A 27,289-nucleotide genomic window follows, 5' to 3' on the forward strand; every position below is an offset into this window, starting at 1 on the left:
CCCACCGCCGTGCAGGTGGGCGCTGAAGAGGCTCGATAGGGATTATTTGGAGGCTGCTGCCCGCGTGGCTTGCTGGCCGGCTTCTCCGGTCGGGGAGGTTGCGGACGTCGGGGGTGAAGCTGAGTGGCTCCAGGACACAGTGCAGGGTATCTGCAACGTGGCAATGCCCCGGGCCACTCCTCACCCGCGTCGGGCCGCATACTGGTGGACGCCGGAGATCGCTTCGCTTCGCGAGGCGTGTCTCCCTAGGCGCCGCCAGTATCAGCGTGCCCGGCGTAGACGCAACCGCGACCCTGCGCGGGAGCAGCTGCTTTAGGACGAATATCGAGGGGCAGTGATTGCCTTCCGAACGGCAATTCGGGAGTCCAAGGACCGGGCCTGGGACGAGTTCCTCGGCTCTCTGGAGCGGGATCGGTGGGGGCGCTCTTATAAGCTCGTCATGGGCAAATTACGACCGTGGGCCCCCCCGATAACCGAGAGCCCCGACCCCCAGACACTGGAGCGTGTCGTGGAGCGGTTTTTTCCGGGTGATGATAAGCCTCTGGCGCGCTCTGTGTCGCCGACCCACCTTCTGTAGACCGACGATATGGGGGTCTCCGAGGGGGAGCTCGTCGATGCCGTCAAGCGGGCTAGTGCCCGGAATACGGCTCCTTATATAGTATGGCCCTATACGGCGCCCCAGTTTGGGCTGCCGACTTGGCCGCCGGTCGCAGATGGTTCTGCGGCGTGTGGAGCGGCGACTGGCGATCAGGGTGGCGATGGGTTACCGCATGATCTCCTACGATTCGGCGATAGTCCTGGCAGGAATAATTCCCTGGAAGTATCAGGCGAAGGTGGAGGCTGAAGTGTATATACACCGAAGCACCCTCCGCCTGGTGGGGGTTATCGGGGGTGTCCTGCCGGAGCCCAGCGTTGAGGAGGTCAGGCTGGGGCCATGGGCGGGGGCCCATGACTCCATTGCACGCGGTCGCGGGGTCGAGTCGACGGCGGGCGTGATGACGTCGTCAACTCGGAAATTTGGGTTGGGTATTATCCTTGCAGTGTGGGGGGCTTCTCCTGCCACACGAGAGGTGCGCGGGACCGCGCAAGTCGGCTGGCGGGTGGTGGCGCCGTTTAGGCGTCGGATCCCATCACCCGTCAAAGCCGTAGAGGGTGGAAATCACTGAGGGGTTTTAGTCAGTAGGAATCTGACACTAACCCCCGCTTCTCCCCCGGAGAGTGGGGTGTCTATGAAGATTTCCCCTCGTATAAAAAAAAAAAGAGAAAAAGCTAGGACCATCTGGTCCAAACGTTACGAAGACGCGGATGAACTGTATGCGGCTTTGAACGAGATGGGGTCAATGCCGCAATTGACGAACAGGCCACCAGCACCGCGGACACTTCATCGCGGGATTGGAGACAAGAAAGGAAACCTTCCGTCTACGTTGGCGCCAAAACCCGGACCTTCCAGGGCTATGGAGCCGGTCCAGCGGTTTGTGATGGATTGTTTCAATGCGGGGAAGTTGGACACTCATCTGCACGGTGCAACAAAGAACGGAGTCGTTGCACGTTGTGTAACACCGGGTCATTTAGACAAATTTTGTCTATAAGAGTTAAACGGATTAATTCAGCGAGGGTAAGTTCTAATGAACCAAATATGTATTTATTACCGGCATCGATAGATGGCCACGGAATTGTTTGCTTGGTCGACACTGGTAGTTCGAGCACTTTGATTTCGAAATCGGTAGCCATAAAGCTGAATATCCAATTAATAAAGGACAATGAGTTGCACCTGCGAGGATTTACTGGATGTGGAACGTCCACTGATCTTTTCGCTAATGTAACCATAAAAATTATGGAGGCTACAGCGAAGGTATGCGCGATAATTGTAGAGTCGGACGCGATATTATACGAAGCGATCGTCGGTCGGGACTTTTTGGATCAACCGCATATTATGTTGATAAAACGTAGAAATAACTTAACCATACGCGAGATACCGATAATCGACGAAGCATATCGAGACATTGTGACTATTGATGTGTTAGAAAAAAACGTAGGTTTAAGCGGTCTAATATTCGGCGATGTTGACGAAAAGAGTAAGGGATTGTGTAGGGCTCTTATTAATTCATACGCGGATAGAGTCACGACTTCGATGAAAACGTTAGGGAAAACAAGCGCGATAGAAGTGGAGATACGTTGGACAACAGACGCGCCGGTATATTATAATCCTTATCGAATGGCCGAGGTCGAACGAAAGATCGCGCGAGAAATAGTTGACAAACTAGCTAGTAACAGGATCGTTCGGGAATTCACTTCACCTTACGCGAGTCCGATAACGCTGGTAAAGAAAAAGACCGATGATTATCGGTTGTGTGTCGATTATCGGAAACTAAACGCGATAAAAATTAAGGACCGGTATCCGTTACTGCTGATTGAAGACCAAATAGATAAATTAGGCGGGAACGCGTATTTTATAGGACTAGATCTTACTTCTGGGTACTATCAAGTACCCATGAGTGAACATTCCATAAGAAAGACAGCATTCGTGACGCCGCACAGTGTGTCGTTTGGCCAATCCAGCGGGACAAAAATCAATTTTTCAACTTACACAGATATGTCCGCTGACATTATGTATCGATAGTAAAATGTCCATTTTATAGGAAAATATCAATATTAATGTAAAAAACAATGTGTAATGATTTGTAAATAGTATCTGAAAATGTAGTTTGACGCAACTTCCTCTACGAGCACTTTTTCCACGCTTGAGATTTTTGACAATTGTGTTGTACCAGTATCCAATATTAATATTTGTGTGTACGTAGTGTTATCTTCTATCATTCAGAATGATTTCTACACTTGTCATATTTTGAAATAGCATTTTATTAATCTTCTATATCTTTTCAAATGTTAGCATATAATTTAAATTCTATTTCACAGTATAGGTAGACTTTTAACATAGTATATTACTTTATACAATGTCCCCATTTTTTGTGTCGAAAGCTAGACTTATAAGGAACATAAACCTAAAAGGGCATTACAGACAAACATTGACATCTATCATTTTTATTTAAATATATCGCGCTGATGCATGCCCTTCTCGTTAAAACGGAAAAGCTTCAAGAATGAATACTAATAGGGATTTATTAAACAGATTATTAATTTCTTCAGACCCGCTTATTTCACATTTACGAACTTCTCGTAAATTCTTCTTCTGCAATAGAAATACAACAATTCTTAGAAGAACAATTAATTGATCCCAGTTCCTCGGAAGATGTATCCCATGAAAGCGACTCTGATTAAACAATATGTACATGTTTTAAAAAATATAATAAAGATTTTGTATATTAGTTTTATCGAATAAATAATGTATAATATAATGGAAAAATTTGTATAATGATTTTGTACGTTTATTTTATTGTTATTTTAGGATAACGTGATGTAACTGAGACACGGGGTAACAGACAACAAATTATATTTAACAAAACAATAACAATAATAATAACAATAACAAATAACAATAATAAGTCTGTACAAAACTGTGAACTTGAACTCTAAATGACGGTAAATAAGTGCGATGTGTAAGCTGCAATAATCAGAACGATTCTGCCGAGTTTTCTATCGGCTCCTAACAATGAAGAAAATAGCCACATGGCCCTAAAAAGGCAAATAAGGGCCTACGCGTAAAAACGTTCGAGCAAACCTAGGTTTTCAAGGACTTCCAAAACTTTCTACGCGATTTATGGCTTTACTGCCACATTATGTTTATTTAACTGTTAAATAATTTAGCAAATATATATAATCATTAATGTTTAATGAAGTATCATGTTTTTGATTAATAAAAAATCAATAAAACGAAAAATAATAAACGACACACTGTGCGCCAGATGGACACTATGAGTTTTTAGAGATGCCGTTTGGGTTGAGCAACGCGCCCGCAGTATTTCAACGCTTAATCAATACCGTGTTAGGATCGTTGAAAAATTCAATAGCTCTACCTTATAGTGATGATATTATAATACCCTCAACCACCGTCGAAGACGCTTTAGATCGATTAAAGATAGTCCTTGATAGACTTAGGGAACATAATTCCTCGTGTGGGAAGGTGGTGGTTAGAAGTACAGGATTTTACATTTAACGTTGAATATCGAGCGGGAACAAAGATGCAACACATAGACGCGCTTAGTAGAAATCCGGCTCAAGGAATCGAAATTTATCCCGTCGATATTACGGAAGTAGATTGGATATTAGCAGCACAATTACAAGACGAGCAATTGAGTAGGATCCGGTTGATATTGCGCGACAATGTTCGGAACGCGGATACAAAACAGCATTTTGCGGACTATGTACTTAAAAATGGGAAAGTTTACAGACGATTAGAATAGGGGCGTATTGCGTGGGTAGTACCGAAAGCGGCTCGGTTTCAAATTTGTCGCCTTTGGCATGACGATGCGGGACATCTGGGCTTGGCAAAAACGTTAGGACGTATCCGGAAAAATTATTGGTTCGCGGGGATGAACGCGTTTGTTAAAAAATATATTAAGGCATGTTTAAATTGTACATATTATAAAAGGGTAGTGGAGAAAAAGCAGGGACATTTACATCCCATCGAAAAGGTGCCCGTGCCGTTTCATACCGTACATATAGACCATGTCGGACCTTTTGAGGAAAGCACACGTAGAAACAGGTACCTGCTGGGCATAGTGGACGGTTTTACTAAGTTCACTATTATAGAACCCGTAGTACTAAGACCAAACGGACAGTAAAATTATTAATGGATGTAATCCATTTATTTAATATAAAAATATATGTACGATTGAATTATATAATCAAGATAGAGTATACTAGACTTGTTGATATCGCAAATCGCAAGACGGTAGCTAACTACTTCAGTTACGCGGTTTTATAATGATGTATGCAACGCAAGAAAATAACGCAATTTTATAATGGATCTAGATCTTAACAAAACTGACAGAACAATATTTGGTTAATTACAAAAACTCTAAAATTTGTATTGGATGTGGAACAGTTACTCCTTGTTTGACTCTAAACTAATTAGTTTCATGGCCCTTTTTGTCGGAGCACAAATCGGCACCCAAAACCTGATCGTTTAATTGGGGTGCCTGCGTTAGCTGGCTACTAGAACTACCCAACGATGAAAGAATCAAATGACCAACGTGTGACCAACAGAGTTGCAAATTAAAATGGCTCGACTTTATTTATTTATTAAAGTTACCGAAACGCCACCCAAAAGACACGGGCTTCAGAGACCAAGCCGCTCAATAATGGGGAGCCTGCGTTAGCTGGCTACTAAACTACCCAGAGCGAACTCCGAGAATCCGACGGCGAGTTAATAACTTAGAAAAATAAGAAATATATATATGAGTGACTGGAGAACTCTTGTTTGATGTCTTAGTTTTTTCTGGGGCTGAGCATAGCACTCTCCTTTCGGAGTTTCAGGGACAAGATCGTTTGAAAGGGGAGCCTGTGTTAGCTGGCTGCTGGAACTACCCAACGATCGAGTATCCAAATGGCTGATTCCCGCTGTCCAGTCGAAACTAAGAATCTTGTAGGCTTTTACCAGTTAAAACTGCTCCAATTCGTCGCTTCGTATTTCTTCTAAGAGGTCCGACACGTACTACTTCAAAGACTGTTCTGTCCTCGCAGCCTCTGCTGCACGCCTTTTTACACCCAGAGAATCATGGGTTTTTCCCGCTCAAAAAGTATTATTATTTTATTACGCTTTATTTAGTAGCAAATATATATTAGTTCGATTAATAAAAATACGCTTTGATTTATTATTAATTAGTTTTTCACAAGTTTTCTCGCTAAATCGTATTTTTAATAATTTTTAGATACGCAAATTATAAGTGTTTTAATAGAAGAAATAATTAATCGCAAACAATACATAAAATAATAGCTAAAAATATAACGCAATTTATAATGTGTGAATAATTAATAATATACATAATATAAACATTTAAATGATAATTTATAATAACTCTGTTTCGAAGTATATCTCCTGTCTCTTTCTAACTAACGCGCGCGCCATCGATTGGTGATCTACTTTAACAATGTTGCACGCGTAATCTACCCCATACCATTACCGCGCGAATTTATATAGTGCAGTTGATAATTTGCGGTCGGTAATAGAATAAAAAAAGATTTACGGATTAGGATGCTTCTTTATTTATCGACAGGGTTAGTGTGATGTTCCCGGGGACGTTACACAAATGTAATAAAAAAAGTTGAACGATAACTGCGAGATTAAACAATGTTCGTTGCAAACAAACGGTAAAGAGACGCAAACACGCGCACACGCAGTATAAACAATAGAATGATGACTACGAATCCTAGAGCGATCAGTTTTGACACTTAATGTGTTGGGAGACGCATTTCAGAGAATTTAGAGAAATATCCCTCAAGATGTGATATGTCAATGAAATCGGAAAAATCGTACATTAACTTAGAGGTGGCGAGTCCCTATAAAGGGACGGCTCCAGTATTCAAATACGCGATAATTATAGAGTTCAAAAAGTTCTTTTCATATCTGTAGGGTCATTTAAATTCAGATAATTTTTTAAGAAAAAAACGCTTTTACTTATCCGCCCTCCTACAGCACACAAAACTAACCTTGAGAAAACTTTCAGAAAATTCTGAAAATATGGACTCCAAACTTCAATATTGATTCAAAATTATTGTTTTTTCCTTTATTACAAATTTATCACGCTTCAAATATCAGCAGTTTTTCGATGAAAATTTAGTATTCCCTAAATTTTGCACGTCAATGTATATCGAAGCAACGCAGCTACAGGAACCGGACGCAGCAACGAACGGATTTTCTAAAATAGTATGACAGCTTAATTTGCTTTTGGTCGAGAATACACAATTCAAATTTAGCTCTAGTCAGTGAGAATTTTTCCAAAAATTAAAAAAATCCCTTTGCAACAAACCCATCCTTCTTCAGTTTCCAGATTTCGAAAACAATTCACATTAATAACGCATAAATTCAATAAGACAATAGACGAAATTCGATCATAAGAAGATAAACCTGTATTATGTGCCAACTTTAAACTGGACTTTAAAAGAAATTTCTCGCCATGCTTTGGGCTTTTAATCTAGCGTCGAAACTCAAACTACTTATCTAAGTCCCATGATAACATGTATTTAATCATAAATAGCTGCATATTAAACATTACATTTGTTAGCGTCAACATATTCTGGAGGGTCCTCGAGGGCAATTAGCCTGTGCTATTTCGCCTTTGAACGATTTATGATAGAGATCGACTGCGTGAGGTCTAGGCGAAAGATTGTTTATGAGAGTCCAAGTGAAACGATGGCTGTTGACTTGGAGTCATATAGTCATCAGATGTCGCAGGATTGCTTGTTTTGTTAGTTTGTGAGATTGTAGAAAAGGGCAGGCAATTTGTTATTGCATTGCTTAGTCAAATAGGGACGTTGTTCCTTAAGGATCTGGCCACGGAGTGGGGAGGCAAGGATACCTTTGGTAAGAGGACTGACAATGAGTTGAACCTCTCGGCACTTACCCCAGCACCTTAATTGGGAACAGTTCTCTTTTCGAAAATATCTAACACACTTACAGCGACAAATGAGCCAAAACTGAAGACAATAAAATCACGTAGTAATTTGAAAAGAATTGAAATTCACGAGACCGTAAGTAATCGTCGGGACAAAAGAATTCGTACATTATCATTTATGTTAATAAATACAACGGTTGTGATGACATTAGGATATTCTGATCAATGTAACTGTTACATTAGTAGATGTTATGTTAGTTAGTAGTAATCGTGGCGAGTACATTTTAACACTAATATCTGCAACATAAGGAGAAAAAGCAAAGAAACAACATTGGGAAAAAAAATTGTTATATAATTACCTGAAGAGGGTAATATATCAGAAATACTAAAAAGAAGTCGATCGACTGTACAAATTATTATAACACGTACAGCATGTTACATGTACTATTGTTATTATATGTATACATATACATATAGAAGATGTTTATAGACGTAAACATGCTATTAATAACTTTAATAATCTGTGAAGATAATAATTATTAACAGCGCAAGCAAAATTTTTAATCACGGATGGATCCTGACAATTCTATCGTACGACGCCCCTGGCACACGACATCACGTGGGCAGTCTAGAGCGGGAATGGGGGTACGGTATGCGACTACTCAGGAATCGGCCCGAAAAGTACAATTAATTCCGAGCACTGATCTAATGCGTGCGTGTAGCCAGAGCGGTTGCGTACCAGGGTGGCCCTTATTTTTCGACTTCCGATTTTTTTTGGTCTCACCCCCTAAAATTTTGACACTTGATGAAAAAATGATAATGTCAAAGATTAGATAACAGGAACCCGTGCCGCAATCGAGTTGAAGTTTTGAAAATTTGCACGATTTCAGGTTAGCGTCGAATATGTTAGTGGCCTTTTATTTTAAAAGTATCAGTGAATATTTTATAATGAAAATATAATTTTTTATACATATAATTTTAGTGTTGGTGTATGATTTTCAAAAATATACTAAAAATTACTGAATGTTACCCCAAATGTTAGTATGAATCTCATTCTGTAGTTGCTGAAGCGGTCATCTCGAATACGAAAACTAATCTCCTATTCAGTCAGCCATTACAGATGTTATGTAAAATGAAACAAATATTTCGGTATTAAAAAAATGTATAGTAGGTGTTCTGCATGATAGATATGCAAAAAGATTCCCGGCAGTGGTAAATATTACCGAGTTTTACCTGATCCCTTGATCAGGTAAGAAGTACCGCTTTTTAAAAAATTTCAAAAAGCTTGGCCTAAGATTAATTTATCAAATTTTAAAGCAGGTATACAAGATTCTTATGTTTATGGAAAGCTCCAGGAAGTAGAAGAAAAAATATATTTTTGCTTGTACTGTGGCGCCCTTGGCACCACATACGCCATTGCCTTTTCTGTTTTCTATATTCTTTCTGTTTTCTAAAATTCTGTTTCCTGTTTTCTATCTTCTTTAGCTTTACGTTCTCTAATTGTTTTCACTTTCTATAGGGTCTCGCCGGGGCCTGGTCAGTGTCAACGCTCAGGCCCTTGCAAACATCTTCACTTTCTGTTTTATGATTCTCTTCCGCTGTACCTCTCCTTTTCCGAACTTTCAACGGTTTTTCTGGATTTTCCCACTTTCTATATTTTCTCTCTTTCTAAACTGTTTCTTTCTTCTTTTACTGATGAGTTTTCGAGGAGAGGTTTTAACTAGCGACGAGACAGTCCGTCAGAGTCATTCTTATAGCCTACATCGTTTCCACTGCTCGTACGCATTTTAATAAACTTGTGTGGAACGCAACATAGACTTGATTATTGTGTTTACCCTTATGCGATTCCCTCAGTACCATTTACGACAAAAGCAGCCAAGAGATAATCACAAAGAACTTTTGGAGTTGATGATAATTTTTCTTGGTGGATCTTTTCCACGAGGAAATACTTTTCATGTTCCTGGAGCGTTTCATAATGCTAGGTGGATGGCTAAAACAATTTACGTACTAAAAATTTATTTATTCCGACAAGAATTTTTATTGGATAGTAACGAAATCATACGGATAAGTGATATACAGGGTGTCTCACAACTCGTGTAGGTCCCTGAAATGGGGGGTAGCTGACGTGATTCTAAGCAAGATTTCCCTTTGCAAAAATCGGGTTTGAAGCGTCGTTTTTGAGTTATTAACGAAAAACATATAGCACGTACCAGCAGCCGTTTTACAAAACAACGTTCGGGGCCGTAAAACAGTTCATTTCTCGTACCGACTGCTTTGTACTTTCGTGTTATCTGGCCAGGTATTGACGAACGGTATGTGACCAGTGGACAGAAAACCGTGTGCAATACCAGAATGTTTAATGTCTAGTAAAAAGGGTCATCTAAGGTAATTAGCTTTTCGTTAGTTCGCCTTCGCACAATTTATTGCACGGTTAAGCCTAAACGGGACAATGGGCGATCCAGGTGAATTCGAGTCTCGCAGCTATCGGCTGTCGTATAATTGATTATTTTGAAAAATACGTGCGGACGTTTAAAGATGCCAATCAGACTCGGAGAAGTCGTTCAATCAATATGCACACTTCTGTTAAAATATCGAGCCATGGGGTGGGTAAAGGCAGAGTGATTTTTGGAAAGAAAACTATGTTTGACCCGTGAGCATTTTCGTGAGAGCTGCCGGACAGTAACCATCGAAATGTCTCTGCAAAGGACTAACGCAGAATTTTATATTTTTTATATTTTTACGTCGAGTGCAAGAGGAACGCGAGGTAGTCGAAGAGTTCCATGAAGATGGAACGCTAAGCATAGGAGACGTCGCTCGCCGTTTAGGGTAAATAATGTTAATAGTATTTAAACGTTAATATTAAACTATCCTTCTTCATTTATTAATACATTTCTGTATTTTATTTCAGTATGCATCGCTCTGCGGTACATCGAATTCTTTAAGAGAACGAGATGCACCCGTATAAGTTTATACGGCCGCATAATCTAAATTCTGAGGACTTTTTACAGCACCTGCAGTTTTCAACATGGATCTTGGGGGATTATTATTAATCACAGGAGCAGTCCAGGACAATATTAAAATAATCGGCCCCTTTCGGACACCCTCGGAGGCATCGGGAGGGACAATACCTTTTACCAGGGATTCTTCAGAAAGTGAAAGTGAAAACAAAAGTGTTTTGAAATAAAGACAGTGCAGTGACCTGTGAGTGCCACCAGCTGTGTTATAAGGTGCCAATGTCTGCGACAGGTCAACATCGGCAGGACGACCCCGTGGCAATTACCCCATCACTTTCACTCTCGGATTATTAACAAACAGGATTATTTTCAAAGAGTGGGTGAGTCTTATTTTAATAAATTTCCTGTAAATTAGTAGAGACGTTAATACATTTGTTAGATCTCACATTGAAACTCTTTTTTATCACAAACAGAATAAGTATTTCGTATTAAAATACGTAAATTCGTTGGCCAATATTATTGTCGGAAGTAAAACAAAAAAATTTCGATATTTATTGTCACATTCCTTGTCGTTAACGAATTGCAGTATTCAATAAATTCCTTTTGCATACTTTGTGTCAATTACACATAACTAATTCCGATCCTCCTTCATGAGGAATGAATAAATGAACATTACTTTTAATTATTCTGTTCGTTATTTAACTGAGTTTCGATCTAAAGACTTCGTATTAGACGTTAAGACAGTTCCGAGGAAAACTCAGTTGATCGCGCTCGCACTCCGGCGACCGGCTCGAAGCTTTCGCTCCTGCTTCTCGGCGCGCGTAATCCCGGCGCTTTGATTGGTCCGTGTTTTTCGTTAATAACTCAAAAACGACGCTTCAAACCCGATTTTTGCAAAGGGAAATCTTGCTTAGAATCACGTCAGCTACTCCCCATTTCAGGGACCTACACGTGTTGTGAGACACCCTGTATGTATTCTTTTAGCTAACTTATACGTTCAAGCCTGGATTAATGCACCAATTTCCGTAAAAGCGCCATTATAAGATCTAAAATTTCTACAAAATCTATACTTGCATTCTACAAATGATAATACCATTGCTAGAATAGGAATACGCAAATTTTCTAACGATTTATGGTACTTTGCATCTGAGAACGTGGCATTATCCTTTTTTGACGAAATAATACCATTGAACACAATGTTGGAAATCCTAACGAACCGTCCGACTTTCTCTTCTACATCTGGCTCTTCCTTTATTTCCTTTACCCTATTGTCCACTTTCTGCGCTTTCATGTCTACCTTATATCACCAAAACATGCCTCTTTAGAATTTCCTGTAGCTTCAAGATTTTTCCAAGGTCCCGCTAAAGCACTTCCACATTTCCTAATAAATCACTCCTTTTTTTAAGCCACCTCCTTCACAAATAACATAGCCAATGACGTTTCCTGTTTCCACACCCTTATCCAAAATATCAACCAATAGTTTCTTTCCAATAGTTTACATTTTTCTTCTCAACTCCGTTTCTGATTAGATTTTATCCGAACCTCACCGAGCAAAGTACAACTTTTAAAACTAGAGAACTAGATTAAGGTTTAACTTGTAATATTATTGAACAATAAATTGGCTATTGTATTCAATTCGAGTTACTCCTGATTCGGGAACTCCAACAACAAAAAGGAAAACGATTATGGCACTAAAAAATGATAATATGGAACATTCAGTAAAGAAACTTGTAATACTTCCGGAAAACGTAAAAAATTATGTAAATATGAATATTGATAGCTTCATTTCTACTGAATCCAAAAATGGCTTAACAGGTACAATATACCTAGAGATTTCTTAGAAAAAAACCCTTCCTTGTGGAAAAATGATATTTCATATCGGAAAGGTTTGGAAATTCCAAGAAATTGAACCAGTTAGCTGTGATTGACGAGTATACTCGTCATGCGTATAAAGTAGTGACCATTGGCTATTTAAATTGTAATTTTTGAGAAAAACAAAACATATTCTCTTTCAAGATGTTTAGAATATTTTGAGACCATGCCAGAATAAAACAAACAAATAAAAAATATAAATAATTTGAGATGAACTCATGCGTCCCGTATGCACCGACTGAAATAGCTTACCAGTTCGCTCAACGAATTTATTTATGTGCGACAACAACTTTTTTTAGATGTTAGCGTGAAAGGAAAGCAAAAGCAAAAGTCGGAAAGTTGATTTATGATAGGGTCCCTTTGGGGATGGTCTATCATATGCATTTAATTTTTATTGTTTTTTCGTCTAATAAGTATGTAATATATGTTTAAGTTAACCAAATAAATATACATTAGTAATAAAAGTGTCAATTTTATAAAATAGACCCATCTTTTTGATCCAATATCTTACCAGCGCAACTTACTCTGTGATTGACGAGTATACTCGTCATCGCTCGATTTCGGCGACACAGTTAACTGGTTAAAAGTGGCAAACGATACCACTGAACATGGTGTTAAACTTACATCTGAATATAATAATCTGTTGGCCAAAAATGAAGAAGAAAAACAATACATTTTACAAGTAATTGAGAATTAGAAAAACTTTTATCCTAACGTAAGCAAATCTACATTAACACAGAATATATATTAAAGGCTATGTACAATTTAATAATGGGTTAATTTATAAGACATAACTGAAATTCCATTAAAGAATATTTTGCTTATAAGTATTTAAAAAAAATTCGTTTATAAGTGCTAATACAATCGAGATTACTGGAAAATTGATCAACTTTTGTACAAATTATGTACAGCTCCTAACCGTCACATTCTCCGGTAACTTAAAAGCTACGTTACATTCGTGTGTAAATGTATTGTATGTAAATATTTAAATATGTATGTGTTGTAATTGTATGTAAATGCTAGTATTACACGTGTAAAAAATTATAATTTCATTATAAAATATTCACTGATACTTTTACAATAAAAGGTCACTAACATATTCGACGATAACCTGAAATTGTACAAGTTTCAAAACTTCAACTCGATTGCGACACGGGTTCCTGTTATCCAATCATACTGAAACTTTGACATTATCATTTTTTCATCAAGTGTCAAAATTTTGGGGGGTGAGACGATGAAAAATTCGAAAAAAAAATCGAGCTCTATAGCTAAGGGCCACCCTATTGCACACGGCACAATCCCATTATGTGTCATGAATGTCACTGCGTTTCGGGTCTTACGACCACATTCTGGGCCTCGTGACCGCTTTTCGGACCTAGCGATTGTTTAATCCTTGTTTTATTGTAGCAAAGGTATTGTAACAAACTTTGAAATATTTCTAAAATGCATTAGAAATGTTTTTAATAAGTACTATCCATTTCTATATAATTAGAATAAAAAAAATTAACAATTAAAAGAAAAAAATATATAAGTTCAGGCAGGATCGAACCTCCGCCAAAAAGAGTATGCAGCGGTTTACGAGTCAGACGCCTTAACCGCTGCACTATCGACACCGTTGAAAGACTTTTAAACATCGAAGTATATAAAAAACATAACATAAAACTAATTAATTAAGTTAATTTCATTGTTGTAATCCATAAATCAATTGTGTGAACGTGAATTCTCTTAAAATTACTTAATACATCTTTTATGAGAAAATGATATAAAAATTCAAAGCAGAAGTTTGTTTTTCTCGCGAAAAAATCGGTTTTTGATTTTTTTTAACTACAGCGCACTTCACCGAAAAATTTGAAAAAATTACAGAATAATAGTTGTACTAATATCTAATTACCACATGACCATAAAAGTAGTGCTCTGACATCTTCACTAAAAAATCGCATTTTTTCGGATTTTTTTCAGTTTTTGATTTTTCACGACTACAATTTGCGATTAAAAAATCTGAAAAAATTCTATAATATGCGCTATATGGACCTCAATGTTTTAGAATTTTCTCAAAATTTTTGTATGAAATTAAATAGGCAAAAAGGACCAAAAACCGGAATTTCGTATTTTCCCTTTTATTACCCCCACGAATGAGATAGGGAATTGAAACTTGGTGTGAGAAGTTTTTTTTGGATATGTTACCGACTGACGAATTGGGTTTCTAATTCGACTCAAGGGCACATTTGACTACCTTATTCGGCTGTACCCTTTTTTTCGTTAAAATTTCAATGGACTTGCACGCTGGATTAATGTTGCCAGATTGAGCTCCAATTTTCTACAGTGATGTTTTAGACCAAGATGCATCGAATGAATAGTGGAAGCACAAACAAGATTATGTTTAAACACCCTAATCTGTACTCCCAACAGAGAGTCAGTATTCCCTAAGGTATGTGACGCACTTTCACAACTCATACATCTGAACTAAGAGGAAAGGTTGTTGTTTTACAATACATCATTACAAGATGGAATACAGCTAACCAAGGAACATGTCAAACGGAAACGAAATGTACCTATACAGTGTGACCCATAGCTAGTGTAACTCCCGGAAATGGGTGGTAGAGGACGTAATTCTAAGCAAGAGTTCTCTTTGCAAAAATGGAACTTCAAGCTTCGTTTTTGAATTATTAAGGAAATCACGAATCAATCAGAGCACGAGGATTACACGCGCACAGAAGCGGGAGCGACAACTTCGAGCCATGTAACTGGAGCACGATCATAATCAAGCGCCTACGCGCCAAAACAGATGGAACGTTTAATAAGAAACGCTTGCGTTAAAACTCAGTTAAATAATGAGCAAAACAATTAAAAAGAGTGTTTACTTATTCGTTTGTCATCAGTAATGAACGGATCTAGTTATGTGTGATTAATCGAAGCCGATCAAGTGAAATTTCTGTAACTTTAAATTTGCAAAACTTATAAACCATTAAAATAAGAATAATCTATTATTTAAAAATCATCCTGATTCATTGAAAATGGATCCTTGTAACTAGATTGATACATCGATCGTAATTATTCAGAAAAATAATATGCAACTTACAATGGCTACTATCACACTGATAATACCGGGCTGGTTCACGTCACTATCAGTTTTTACTATCACTTTTCACTTTTCGTTCGAATGTTAAAGATTCTTGTTGCAAAGGACTGTTGCGAGATAGCTTAGAAATCGACGCATGTCTCAATTTTCCATCGACGATGTTTATTTCGTTGCGATCAGCAGTTTAGGACAGATCATCGGGTGTTCAACATCCAAGGGAAAATAAAAAGTCGCTAAAATTACTTAAGAATGATCGTATTAACAGTATTATTTTTAAAGGATCGTTGATTCTGATTCAAACTGTCTTATCACTTATTCACGAGAAATGAATAAGTGAATATTGTGTTCAATTGTTCTGTTCATTATTCATCTGAATTTTTACATAAGAGCGTCTGCTTAAATGTTTAGACTTCACAGCGCGAAAGTGCTTGTTCACGACCACGTTCAACCGTCCGTCTCAAAACTGTCACTCTCATATCTGGGTGCGCGGAATTCTCGCGCTTTGATTGATTTGTGCTTTTGCTTAATAATTCAGAAACAAAACTTCAAAACTCATTTTTCCAAAGAGAAATGTTATTGAGAATCACTCCATTCCATTTCTGTGATGTACACTAGCTGTGAGACACTCTGTGTAGTCGAATAAATAAAAGGGTACTAATGTTGAGGCATATATGATGCAAAGATGCCTTGGAATTTATATTATTGTTGTTTTTCGTTGCTGAAATTATTGTTGTTAGCTATTGTTGGTTGCAGTACCTATATGAACGATATTTTTGGCTGTTGTCGAATCAATAGAATAAATTTAACACAGCAAACTAAATAAATTACAATACAGTTGTTACATGATTGAATATTGCTGAAATAAACAGAAAATTTATTAATTACAATAAAAATATTAAAGTACCTATTTACCTTGGTGTTAATGCATTCCATGTATGGATCACAACCTCCATTATTAGTTTCACACTCGTTTATATCGTGACAAATTTGTTTGCGGTGTCTGGCAATTTCCAGACCTACGCCCTCGATGATAGATCCACTAAATCCTGGAGGACAAGATTCACACCTGAAGCCTGGACGGAGATTGATGCATCGAACTCCATGATAACAAGGTTGTGCTACTTCACACTCATTTACATCGAGACAAGTCGAACCGTTTCCAATGTAGCCATTTGGACAGGAACCACATCTACAAAATTGTTGCAGTAAAAATACAAGTTTGTATCAGTACAACTTTTATATCACATTTTGGTAAATAATCGATTTGAGCGTTTTTCATGAACATATACAGGGTGTTTCGCAATTAGTGTAGGTCCCTAAAATGGGGGGGGGGTTGACGTGATTTTGAGTAAGATTTCCCTTTGCAAAAATAAGGCTTGAAGCTTCGGTTTTGAATTATTAAACTTCTGTTTCTACACGGACCAATCAGAGCGGGAGGATTACGCATGTCCAGAAGCGAGAGCGAAAGGTTTGAACCTAAAAACTGAGTGCGATCGTGATCAAGTGCCTACGCATCGGGACAGTGTAAACGTTTAATAAAAAACCCTTACGTCAAATCTCACTTAAATAATGAACTCCACAGTTACAAATAATGCTCACTTATTTGTTTGTCATGAGTAAGAAACAGAATTAGTTATGTGTAATTAACAGAAGTCGAGTAAATTAAATTTCTGTAACATTAGATTTACATAAAACTTATAAACCATTACAATAAGACTTAACAATTGTTTAAAAATAATCCTGCTTAATTGAAAATGGATCCTCCTAAGTAGATAGTTCTATCGATCGTAACTATTCATAAAAATAATACGCAACTTCACTTCACTATCATTTTTTATTATCATTTCTCACTGTAATATTTTTTTGCCACTTTTCACTAATTTCCTATTATAGTGACGATGGATAAACAAGCAGAAACGGGTGAACGATTATCCGAAAATAATTTCTGTGACTTGTTTCCCTTCAACGTTTCGCTTCGAACGCTCTGTCCTAAACTGTCGATTGTGACTCCGAATGTTTCGAGCCTAGAGAAAGCAAGAATTCTGGCAACGTCTTCGGCCGTTCGGTCCGTCGGGTCAAGGAATCATAACACAATTAAACGGCTCCGATTTACTCGCTGGACAGTCGCTTCGCAGGCATCGAAGAAAACAGTTGTTCCTTCCCCTTTCTAAAAGACAAAAACGATTTTCGCCTTTTCCTAAAGAAAGACATACTCTCACTTCCCTTGGAAAATCAAACGACCTTGTTGCAAGAGACTGTTGCCTAAATTTTCCGTCGACGATGTTCGTCACGTTACGATCGACAATTTAAGATAGACCGTCAAGTGTTCAACAACAAAGAGGAAATAAAAAGTCGCTGAAAGTATTTATAAATAATCGTTCTAATGTTTTCATTCGCGTTCTTTACCTGCGATTATTACGTTAGGAAATTAGTGAACAGTAGCAGCAGAATATTACAGTTAAAATTGACAATTAGAAGTGACAGTGAAGTAAAATGAGTTTACTGACCAAGCTATAACATCAGAGATTGTGCAGTGTGTCTTTTTATGAAAGACCAGGATCGATGAAGTCACGAGAACACAATTTTACTGGAACAGGATTTTTTTTTAACAATAGGTGCGTCTGATTCAAAATTGCTTATCATATACAGGGTGTCTCACAACTCGTGTAGGTCCCTGAAATGAGGGGTAGCTGACGTGATTCTAAGCAACATTTTCCTTTGCAAAAATCGGGTTTGAAGCGTCGTTTTTGAGTTATTAACGAAAAACATATAGCACGTACCAGCAGCCGTTTTACAAAACAACGTTCGGGGCCGTAAAACAGTTCATTTCTCGTACCGACTGCTTTGTACTTTCGTGTTATCTGGCCAGGTATTGACGAACGGTATGTGACCAGTGGACAGAAAACCGTGTGCAATACCAGAATGTTTAATGTCTAGTAAAAAGGGTCATCTAAGGTAATTAGCTTTTCGTTAGTTCGCCTTCGCACAATTTATTGCACGGTTAAGCCTAAACGGGACAATGGGCGATCCAGGTGAATTCGAGTCTCGCAGCTATCGGCTGTCGTATAATTGATTATTTTGAAAAATACGTGCGGACGTTTAAAGATGCCAATCAGACTCGGAGAAGTCGTTCAATCAATATGCACACTTCTGTTAAAATATCGAGCCATGGGGTGGGTAAAGGCAGAGTGATTTTTGGAAAGAAAACTATGTTTGACCCGTGAGCATTTTCTTGAGAACTGCCGGACAGTTATCATCGCAATGCCTGTAGAAAGAACGAACGCGGATATGCACAACATTTTTTTCATTTACGGTCAGTGTAATGGGAACGCGGAGCTTGCCTCCCGACGCTACGCGGAAAAGTATCGCAATATGGAAGCTCCGACTGCGAACTTTATTCGCAGATTAGCGAATACATTATATTCGACTGGTTCGTTTAAATCTGTACAATCTGATACAGGGCGTTCGTGCCAGATTCCAACTGAACGAACGGACGAGGTACTCGAACAGTTCCACGAAGATGGAACGTTGAGTATAAGAGACGTCGCTCGCCGCTTAGAGTAAGTAATGTTAAAAATATTCAAACGTCAATATTAAAGTATCTTTCTTCATTTATTAATACATTTCTGTATTTTATTTCAGTATGCATCGCTCCACGGTACATCGTATTCTACAAGAAAACGAGATGCACCCGTATAAGTATGTACGGGTGCAACATCTTAATGCTAGCGATTTTGCACAACGATTGCAATATTCGCAATTGATCTTGGAGGAAATCGAGCGGAATCCGTCGTTCCTCTCATCCGTTTTGTGGACAGATGAGGCCCTTTTCACAAGAGAGGGGTGTTTCAATGCCAACAATTCGCATGTGTGGGACGTCGAAAATCCGCTCACGATTCGTTCACGCTCTGCGCAAAACCGCTGGTCTGTCAACGTATGGGCTGGCATTTGCGGGGATTTTATTGTTGGACCGTACATTATGCCAAACATATTGGACGGTCCTTCATATAAAATTTTTGTAGAACGTGTTCTTCCAACTCTGTTGGAAGATATTCCATTAGAGGCTCGGAGGAACATGGTCCTACAACATGATGGTGCGCCTGCCCATTATGCCGCTGATGTCAGGACGTACTTGAACGAAGCCTTTCAGGACAGGTGGATTGGCCGCGGAGGCCCAATTGCGTGGCCCCCAAGATCCCCGGATTTGAATCCGCTAGACTTTTTCTTCTGGGGATTCTTGAAGGTATGATATCTATTCACAATTGACAATAATTCAAAAATTAACAATTTGCATTTCAATTTAATTGTTGCAGAATGAGGTGTACCGCGAGGAGGTAACCACACCGGAGGAGGTGGTAGCCCGCATCCACGGCGCGGTTGCCAAAATAACACCAAATCTATTGCGGCGGGTGCGGAAGAATACTATTAAGCGGTTGCGGGCGTGTGTTGCTACAGGCGGGGGGCACATTGAGCCATTCATGTGACTGCCGGCAGTAATCGGCCCCTTTCGGGGCCACTCATCGACTTATACGAAGAACAACCAGGAAAAACATTATCGGTTCCTTTCGGAGCCATAAAAATTCAACTTAACATAATCGGCACCTTTCGGAGCCAAACAATCTCAATAACGTTGAATCGGCTCCTTTCGGAGCCAAACAATCTCAATAACATTGAATCGGCTCCTTTCGGAGCCAAAAAATATCACAATCACAAAATCGGCCCCTTTCGGGGCTACTTATTATTAATCACAGGAGCAGTCCAGGACAACATTCAAATAATCGGCCACTTTCGGACACCCTCGGAGGCATCGAAAGGGACAATACCTTTTACCAGGGATTCTGCAAAATGAAAGTAAAAGTGAAAACAAAAGTGTTTTGAAATAAAGACAGTGCAGTGACCTGTGAGTGCCACCAGCTGTGTTATACGGTGCTAGTGTCTGCGACAGGTCAACATCGGCAGGACGACCCAGTGGCAATTACCCCATCACTTTCACTCTCGGATTATTAACAAACAGGATTATTTTCAAAGAATGGGTGAGTCTTATTTTAATAAATTACCTGTAAATTAGTAGAGACGTTAATACATTTGTTAGATCTCACATTGAAACTCTTTTTTTTTTACAAACAGAATAAGTATTTCCTATTAAAATACGTAAATTCGTTGGCCAATATTATTGTCGGAAATAAAACAAATAAATTTCGATATTTAATGTCACATTCCTTGTCGATAACGAATTGCAGTATTCAATAAATTCCATTTGCATACTTTAGGTCAATTACACATAACTAATTCCGATTCTCCTTCATGAGGAATGAATAAATGAACATTACTTTTAATTATTCGATGTAAAGATTTCTTATTAGACGTTAAGACAGTTCCGAGGAAAACTCAGTTGATCGCGTTCGCACTCCGGCGACCGGCTCGAAGCTTTCGCTCTCGCTTCTCGGCGCGCGTAATCCCGGCGCTCTGATTGGTCCGTGTTTTTCGTTAATAACTCGAAAACGACGCTTCAAACCCGATTTTTGCAAAGGAAAATGTTGCTTAGAATCACGTCAGCTACCCCTCATTTCAGGGACCTACACGAGTTGTGAGACACCCTGTATATATATATATATATATATGATATTTTATCTTTTGAAGGAATGGACAATAAAATGAACTCCTGTGTTTGTGCTCCGAAAGTATAGAAACAACAATCAGTTTATTTTTCAATTTGTCACTTCCTTTTTACTATTTTCTCTTCTTTTATAACCAACTCTTATATTTTCTTTCTTTTCATACTTGGTTCCCCCCAACCTTAAAAAATCTCTAACGTCTAAAACATTGCCGCTCGACCGACACGGAGCGCGGCAAAATCAAAATTAAAGAAAATACTTTTTCTTTGCATGTTGTAACCGCTCGTACGAGGTTACTCGCGTCGCGAACTGATCGCACGGATTTTTTAACTCCGTGCCACGAGGTCGTAAATCTCGTGACTCGTTTGGCTACGATCCTTCGCGACGCGCTGCTCTGCGGAATTAACTTTCGAGCAGTGATTCAAAATGAGTCCGAACGATTAACTTCGGAAAATGGCTAAGTCCGTAACGTTGACTTATTGAAAATTATGTTCTTTTCGAATGTGCGAGATGTTCTGTGCGAATGTTAGGTATGTTCTGTCGTACGATGCGTTCTGTCCTTAGCTCTCGATCGTGCGAGCTAAGGAGCCCTGGCGAAAGTTTTGAAAACACGCTAATTGGTCATCATTCGATTTTTGATTTTCCAATCAACGTGTCCCTTGACTTTCTCCCACCCTTCCGTTACGCCCTTAGCGCGTTTCTTTAGGAGGGTGGGACGGTACCAGAGCGTACGTGAGAAATCTGCAAGTCCGGCAACGCCGGGGTTTTTCCTCTGGGTCTCAGGCCCGATGGCCGTAAAGTACCGTAACGAATGTACCGTCGAAATGACCCTTCAGAATTACCGAATTTATGACAGGAATTGGCTATCGAGGACGAAACGAAACTAAAAATTTAACGCTATTGTACGAAAAAAGGTAAAATAAAATTGCAGGAAATAAGGAAAAAGTCTTTCTCAAAAATAGCCTTTGTCGCGGATCTATCATAAACTCTCCAAGCAGAATTCTCACGTACCGTGTTCCAACGGTTGGAACACATGTATTCACAAAAAATGAATAAATGAACATTACTTTGAATTATTCTGTTTGTTATTTAACTTAGTTTTGATGTAAAGACTTCTTATTAAAAGTTTTTACTTTTCCGCGGCAACAACGCTTGATCACGTTCGCGTTCAGCCGCTAGACTCGAAGTTTTCTCTCCCGCTTCTAGGCTCGCATAATTCTCGCGCTCTGATTAGTCCGTGCTTTGGTTTAATAATTGAAAAACGAAGCTTCAAACCCTATTTTTGCAAACGGAAATCTTATTTAGAATCACGTCAGCTCCTCCTCTCCTCCCCCCCCCCCCCCCCCCCCATTTCAGGGACCTACACCAATTGTGAGACACCCTGTATATATATTATATATATTAAATTTGCCTAATTATATATATTATATTGTTTGTGCACCAGGTAAGTTTAAATAAATATCAAAGTGCACTGTATAAAAATACTTTTAATGTGACTAAAAAAATAGTGAAAAATACAACTAAGTCTAAATGAATTAGTACTTATTACTTGTCCGAGGGTTCGCTCGTAAAAAATTCTAAGTTACAGGAGTACGCCTGTGTACAGTACCGTGTCGCGAGTTCGTACAACGATGATTACAAAATTAAAAAAAATTCTGATCTACTTCCGGGAAAACACTCCTTTTATTAACTTTTGTAAGGACTGTCGATGGGGGTGACTTCTCTGATTGGGTTATTTCTTGTGTTCCTGATGAGCAAGAGAGCGGTCAACTTTTCTACTATTCGTTCAAAAAATCCACGCCTCCAAAGTCCTGGTAACCCTCAGGTACAGCACAAGTGACGCGGCTGGAAAGTCCCAAAACGCTTAACTCTAAAGTCAAGTACCCCATAACCCATCCTGACAGAGTGCAGACGTCTAAATTTTTGGCACCACTAAAATTCAGTTCTCGAAATGATGTTTTTCCTAAACCAATAAATTACTCGTCACTAACAAAAAGTCCTTCTTCTTGTGTTGCACGTGTAAATTTACAATGCCTACAATTTCAAAGTGTCTAAAATATATAAGTCCAAACAATATATACAGGCATACATCCATACAGACATACACCCATTATATATATCTTATTCATGAATGAATGATAATTCAACAATAATCCAGATTTTTTAATTCAATATTCGATTTAACTTTCACCTAATAGCTTCCTCTTATACCGACGGTATCGGTACATTTGTTCATGACGACGATCGGCCGTCATATTCGAAGCTGTCGCTCACACTGTCGCGCGCCTGGTCTACTCTGCTGGTCAAAATTAACGCACCCCTTTCTTTAGCCGTTTCTTTCTTACCGTTCTGTTGGAGGTAGGACTTTGAAATTTTGAAGATAGGTGGGTCCATGGGTTATCTCAATGCTCCAGAAGTGCCATTGTTGCCTACAATGGCAACAGAATTCACGAAAACAAGTTTTTCCGTGAATTGCAGGTCCAAAATTGGTTTTTAACTGTGGAAAAGATGAAAAAACAGTAAGGGGTTGTTCTTTGACAGCGCGTAGCGTCCAAGGGGTTGGTGCAAATGCGACCAAAATTTTACCACGTGTAACAGGGATCGAGACGAAGCTCCGGCAAAAGTTTCAGCGAAATCGAAATAACCACCCTTTTGGAAAGGGTAGAAAATTATGGAGGGGGTTGGGGGTGTTGGAGGGGGTTGAGCTGGGCATTTTCGGAAAGGCCGTAACATAAAGAGCCTCATCCTTGACAAAAATTTTGGATTTTTTCTTTTTTTCGGTCGAATTTAGAACCTTTTTTGTCACTTTCTTGACCCTGTAGTATTCAAGGGGTCGCCGATCCCGGAAGGGGTGGCAGGTAGCAATGGCACTCGTGGAGTATTGAGACAACCCATGGGCCCACCTATCCTCAAAATTTCAAAATCCTACCTCCTACACAGTGGAAATGACGACGGTGCAAAGAAAGTGGTGCGTTAATTTTGGCCACCAGTGTATTATTTTATTTTAACATTTGAGGATCTAATTGAAACGAGCAGTATCATATAGATAGTAGATAAATATACATACTTGATTACCAACTTAATGGCAAATTACCGACATATTTCTGTATTTATTTTTGCTGTTTTCAACAATTTGCAATGATTGTTTTTTAAGTCCTACGAATAGTATCAAATTTCCGCACACTGTTATGGTCACTGGTCTGCAGGGCGCAGCGACCGACATGCGTCTAACGCGTCGTCCCTGTTGATGGATTACTCCAAAATCGCGCCGCAGTAAAAGGGTTAAGTCGATTTCGTGTTACTGGGTGTAATAGACGAAAATTAGTGTGACGTAAACCGAATTTTTCCCTTTACTCTCCGACCATAAGTACTCCGTATCCCCGTTAGGATAGTACTAGCGGACCTCCGCACATCACTTACCAATCTATTTCGCAACACATCAATGGCCGGTTTTTTCAAATTTCCTTTTAAATTCTTGGTATACTTACCTTTCCATTTCTTTGCTCTATATATAATTAACTATACTAATTAGTGTAGTTAAATAATTACCTATAATATGGCGGAAAAATGACTGATTCGCATTCAACTTCCGGATAACAAGGATTAGTCTCACAAACATTCCTGTGCCGCTCGCAGTGTTTCCCGTCTCCTACATAACCGGCAGGACATTTTCCACAACTGAAAAATTGATAAATTATTCAAATAATTCTACCTTTAAGAGTTATAAATGCAATAGAATTAATTGATCAAGTTGTCCACAAATTTATGTCGAAATCGATTTTTAATAATATTACAACTGTTTTTTCCTTTTGCAGTATTGTTAAAATACAAGCTAATCGATATTGTAATGAAAAATTTTGAAATTTCTACATACACAATTAATTATGCAATTTGACAAAAAGGGCAGGATCCCGTTTTGGTTTATCTCCGAATCGATCGAAGCGACGATATCTATGAGCGGAGAATACTAGAAATAAACTATCTATAAACTAGACAACTCGCGTTGCGTCATCTATCGACTAGATCTACAAATATATCTAAACTCTATTAGCCACCTATTCCTATTCCTATTACCAACCAACTTTTGACAGACAAAGGACGCGAAGGCATCGTTGCCGGATAGTTACGCTGTTGCCATATCTATCAATCTATTTTTAGACGTCAAGCAAATTTTAGAAATACGGGCTCGAGCCAAGTTTCCTAATCCTAGCAAGCGCGACTCGAGGGAAGAGGGAGGGGATGATCAAAAATGCACTTGAGCCAAATGAAATATCCAATATGACAGTCGATAGCATATCAAAAAAAAACATCTTACACCAAGTTTCAACCCCTTATCTCAACCATGCAGGCAGTAAAAAAGGAAAAACAGAATTTCGGTTTTTGGCCTATTTTGCCTATTTAATCTCGTACAAAAATTCCGAAAAAATTTTAAAACATTGAGATTCACATAGCACACAGTACAGAATTTTTTCATATTTTTATATTGCAAACTGTAGTTGTAAAAAATAAAAAACCACATTTATGAATTTTACGTCGTATCTGGTTATATTCAGAAACGTAAAATGATTCTGCAACAGCATTATTAGCGAAAACGGTAGGACTCTTGCCTCGCAATTGGTGGATGTTTTCTAGGCGTGGGATCGAATCCGCGTTAGTTTGTGTGGAACCCTCTTTAGTTTTTCATGTTATGTTCTTAATTTTCTTTTTTGTAGTACTTTTAATGTGGGTTGGGTTAGGTGATATTATCCATAATAGTTCCAGTATTATATTAAATACTATTGCATATACTATTATATACAATTTCTTGATGATTATTTATAACTATTTCAAATATATTTTATAATAAGAAGACGAATTGACGGGTCAATAAAGAAAATATAAAAATTCGACGAAGGGCGTCATCGTTACGGTGACGCATCTTCTCCGTCGGAGATTTTAAGGTGGAGCACCGTACGAGGAGGTGGAAAGGACGAGCGGACTGACTTCTGAACCGCGAAGCGAACGAGTTGATTCTTTTTTCGTTGTGTTACGAATTTACCTTTATTTTTAATTAAAAATATATTATAAAATTTCTTGTTATATATTGTAATCCTACAGAATTAACAGCCGGCAAGAGGTAATGTGTTATACACTAGTCAAAAAAATTGAGGGAACAGAAAAATTCCTTAAATTTTTATTTTCCTCTAGTTTTCGACCCTTTATCTCAAAAATTTTTTGAGCCCATTATCATTAACAAAATATACAAAAAATCGCGATGAAAAAATTTTTGAATTTTTTTTCTTTCTTTTAAGGCTTGTAAAGACATGGAAAAATTTTTTTGATTAATGCCACTTCCAGGTTGCTGTTCCTTGTTCCTTCCCCTATAATTCGCACGTCCATGAAGTTCGTTTCGACGATCGGTCGCAAAGTTATGAGCTACCAAAGCCGAAATGACGCTTTTTCCATTGATAGTCATTATCTCATGAACCCACTATCGAACAGAAATTGTAAATACGGTTCCAGAAAGCGGAGAATGCACCCTTTAGGATGGCTATATCAGTTTTTGATTAGATGTTTTTTTTTATGCTTAATATTGATGTAAAAAAACGTCAAAAAACGGCGTTTTTTCCTCAAATTACAAAAGTTACGGTATCTTTGTAAATAAGTATTGTAATGATTCTGCCTAGGTTTTTTTTTAAGCTCATATTGCCCACAAAATGTGTACGAAGTTTCAAATGGCTCCGATTCTTTGTTCCCTATGAAAAGATGTATCAAACTTTGAAATTTGAACGAAAAGTGTTAAGGAAACGTCATTATTGCTCCTATCCACGACTAATCCGTTTGTTCGGTAAAAAAGTTTGTGTTTCTGCATTTACCGGTACCAGCGCACGTAAATTCCGTAAATGCGAATAGTCCGTTCGCAATCGACGCCCCATCATATCCCAAACGTGTTCAATTGGATTGAGATCTGGGCTCATTGCTGGATCTGGTAGCGTATTAATTCGATGTTGCGACAGGAACCGTTTTGAAAGGTTCGCTGTATGTGGTCGAGCATTGTCTTGGGCTAATCTAAATCGGTTTCAAGTGTATTGACGAATAGGTAAGACGTGCGGACTTAAAATTTCATTGATATACCGGCTCGCTATCCGGACGGATTATCCGCATTTACGGAATTTACGTGCGCTGGAAAATACGCTTCTTCGAATTTGGAACCAAGTTCCCCAAGCCATGATACGGCGATGCATTAATATGCGCGAACGTTTGCAAGATGCAATT

The 27,289-nt window shown here is 38.6% G+C and overlaps 1 protein-coding gene across 10 annotated transcripts in view; it reads right to left on the reverse strand.

The window, feature by feature from the left end:
• Tsp (Thrombospondin) overlaps positions 1-27,289 on the reverse strand; it is a 258,039-nt gene that overhangs the window by 104,186 nt on the left and 126,564 nt on the right. For 9 of the 10 annotated variants that reach the window (XM_076538099.1, XM_076538082.1, XM_076538102.1 and 6 more), the window contains 2 exons: positions 24,584-24,712; positions 16,332-16,608 (listed from right to left, as the gene is read on the reverse strand). In XM_076538099.1, coding sequence (XP_076394214.1) covers positions 16,332-16,608; positions 24,584-24,712 — 406 coding nt within the window. The remainder of the gene's footprint in view (positions 1-16,331; positions 16,609-24,583; positions 24,713-27,289) is intronic. The other variant, XM_076538071.1, reaches the window with a different exon arrangement.

Source organism: Megachile rotundata, chromosome 1, assembly GCF_050947335.1.
Source record: "Megachile rotundata isolate GNS110a chromosome 1, iyMegRotu1, whole genome shotgun sequence".
Taxonomy (NCBI): Eukaryota; Metazoa; Arthropoda; class Insecta; order Hymenoptera; family Megachilidae; genus Megachile; species Megachile rotundata.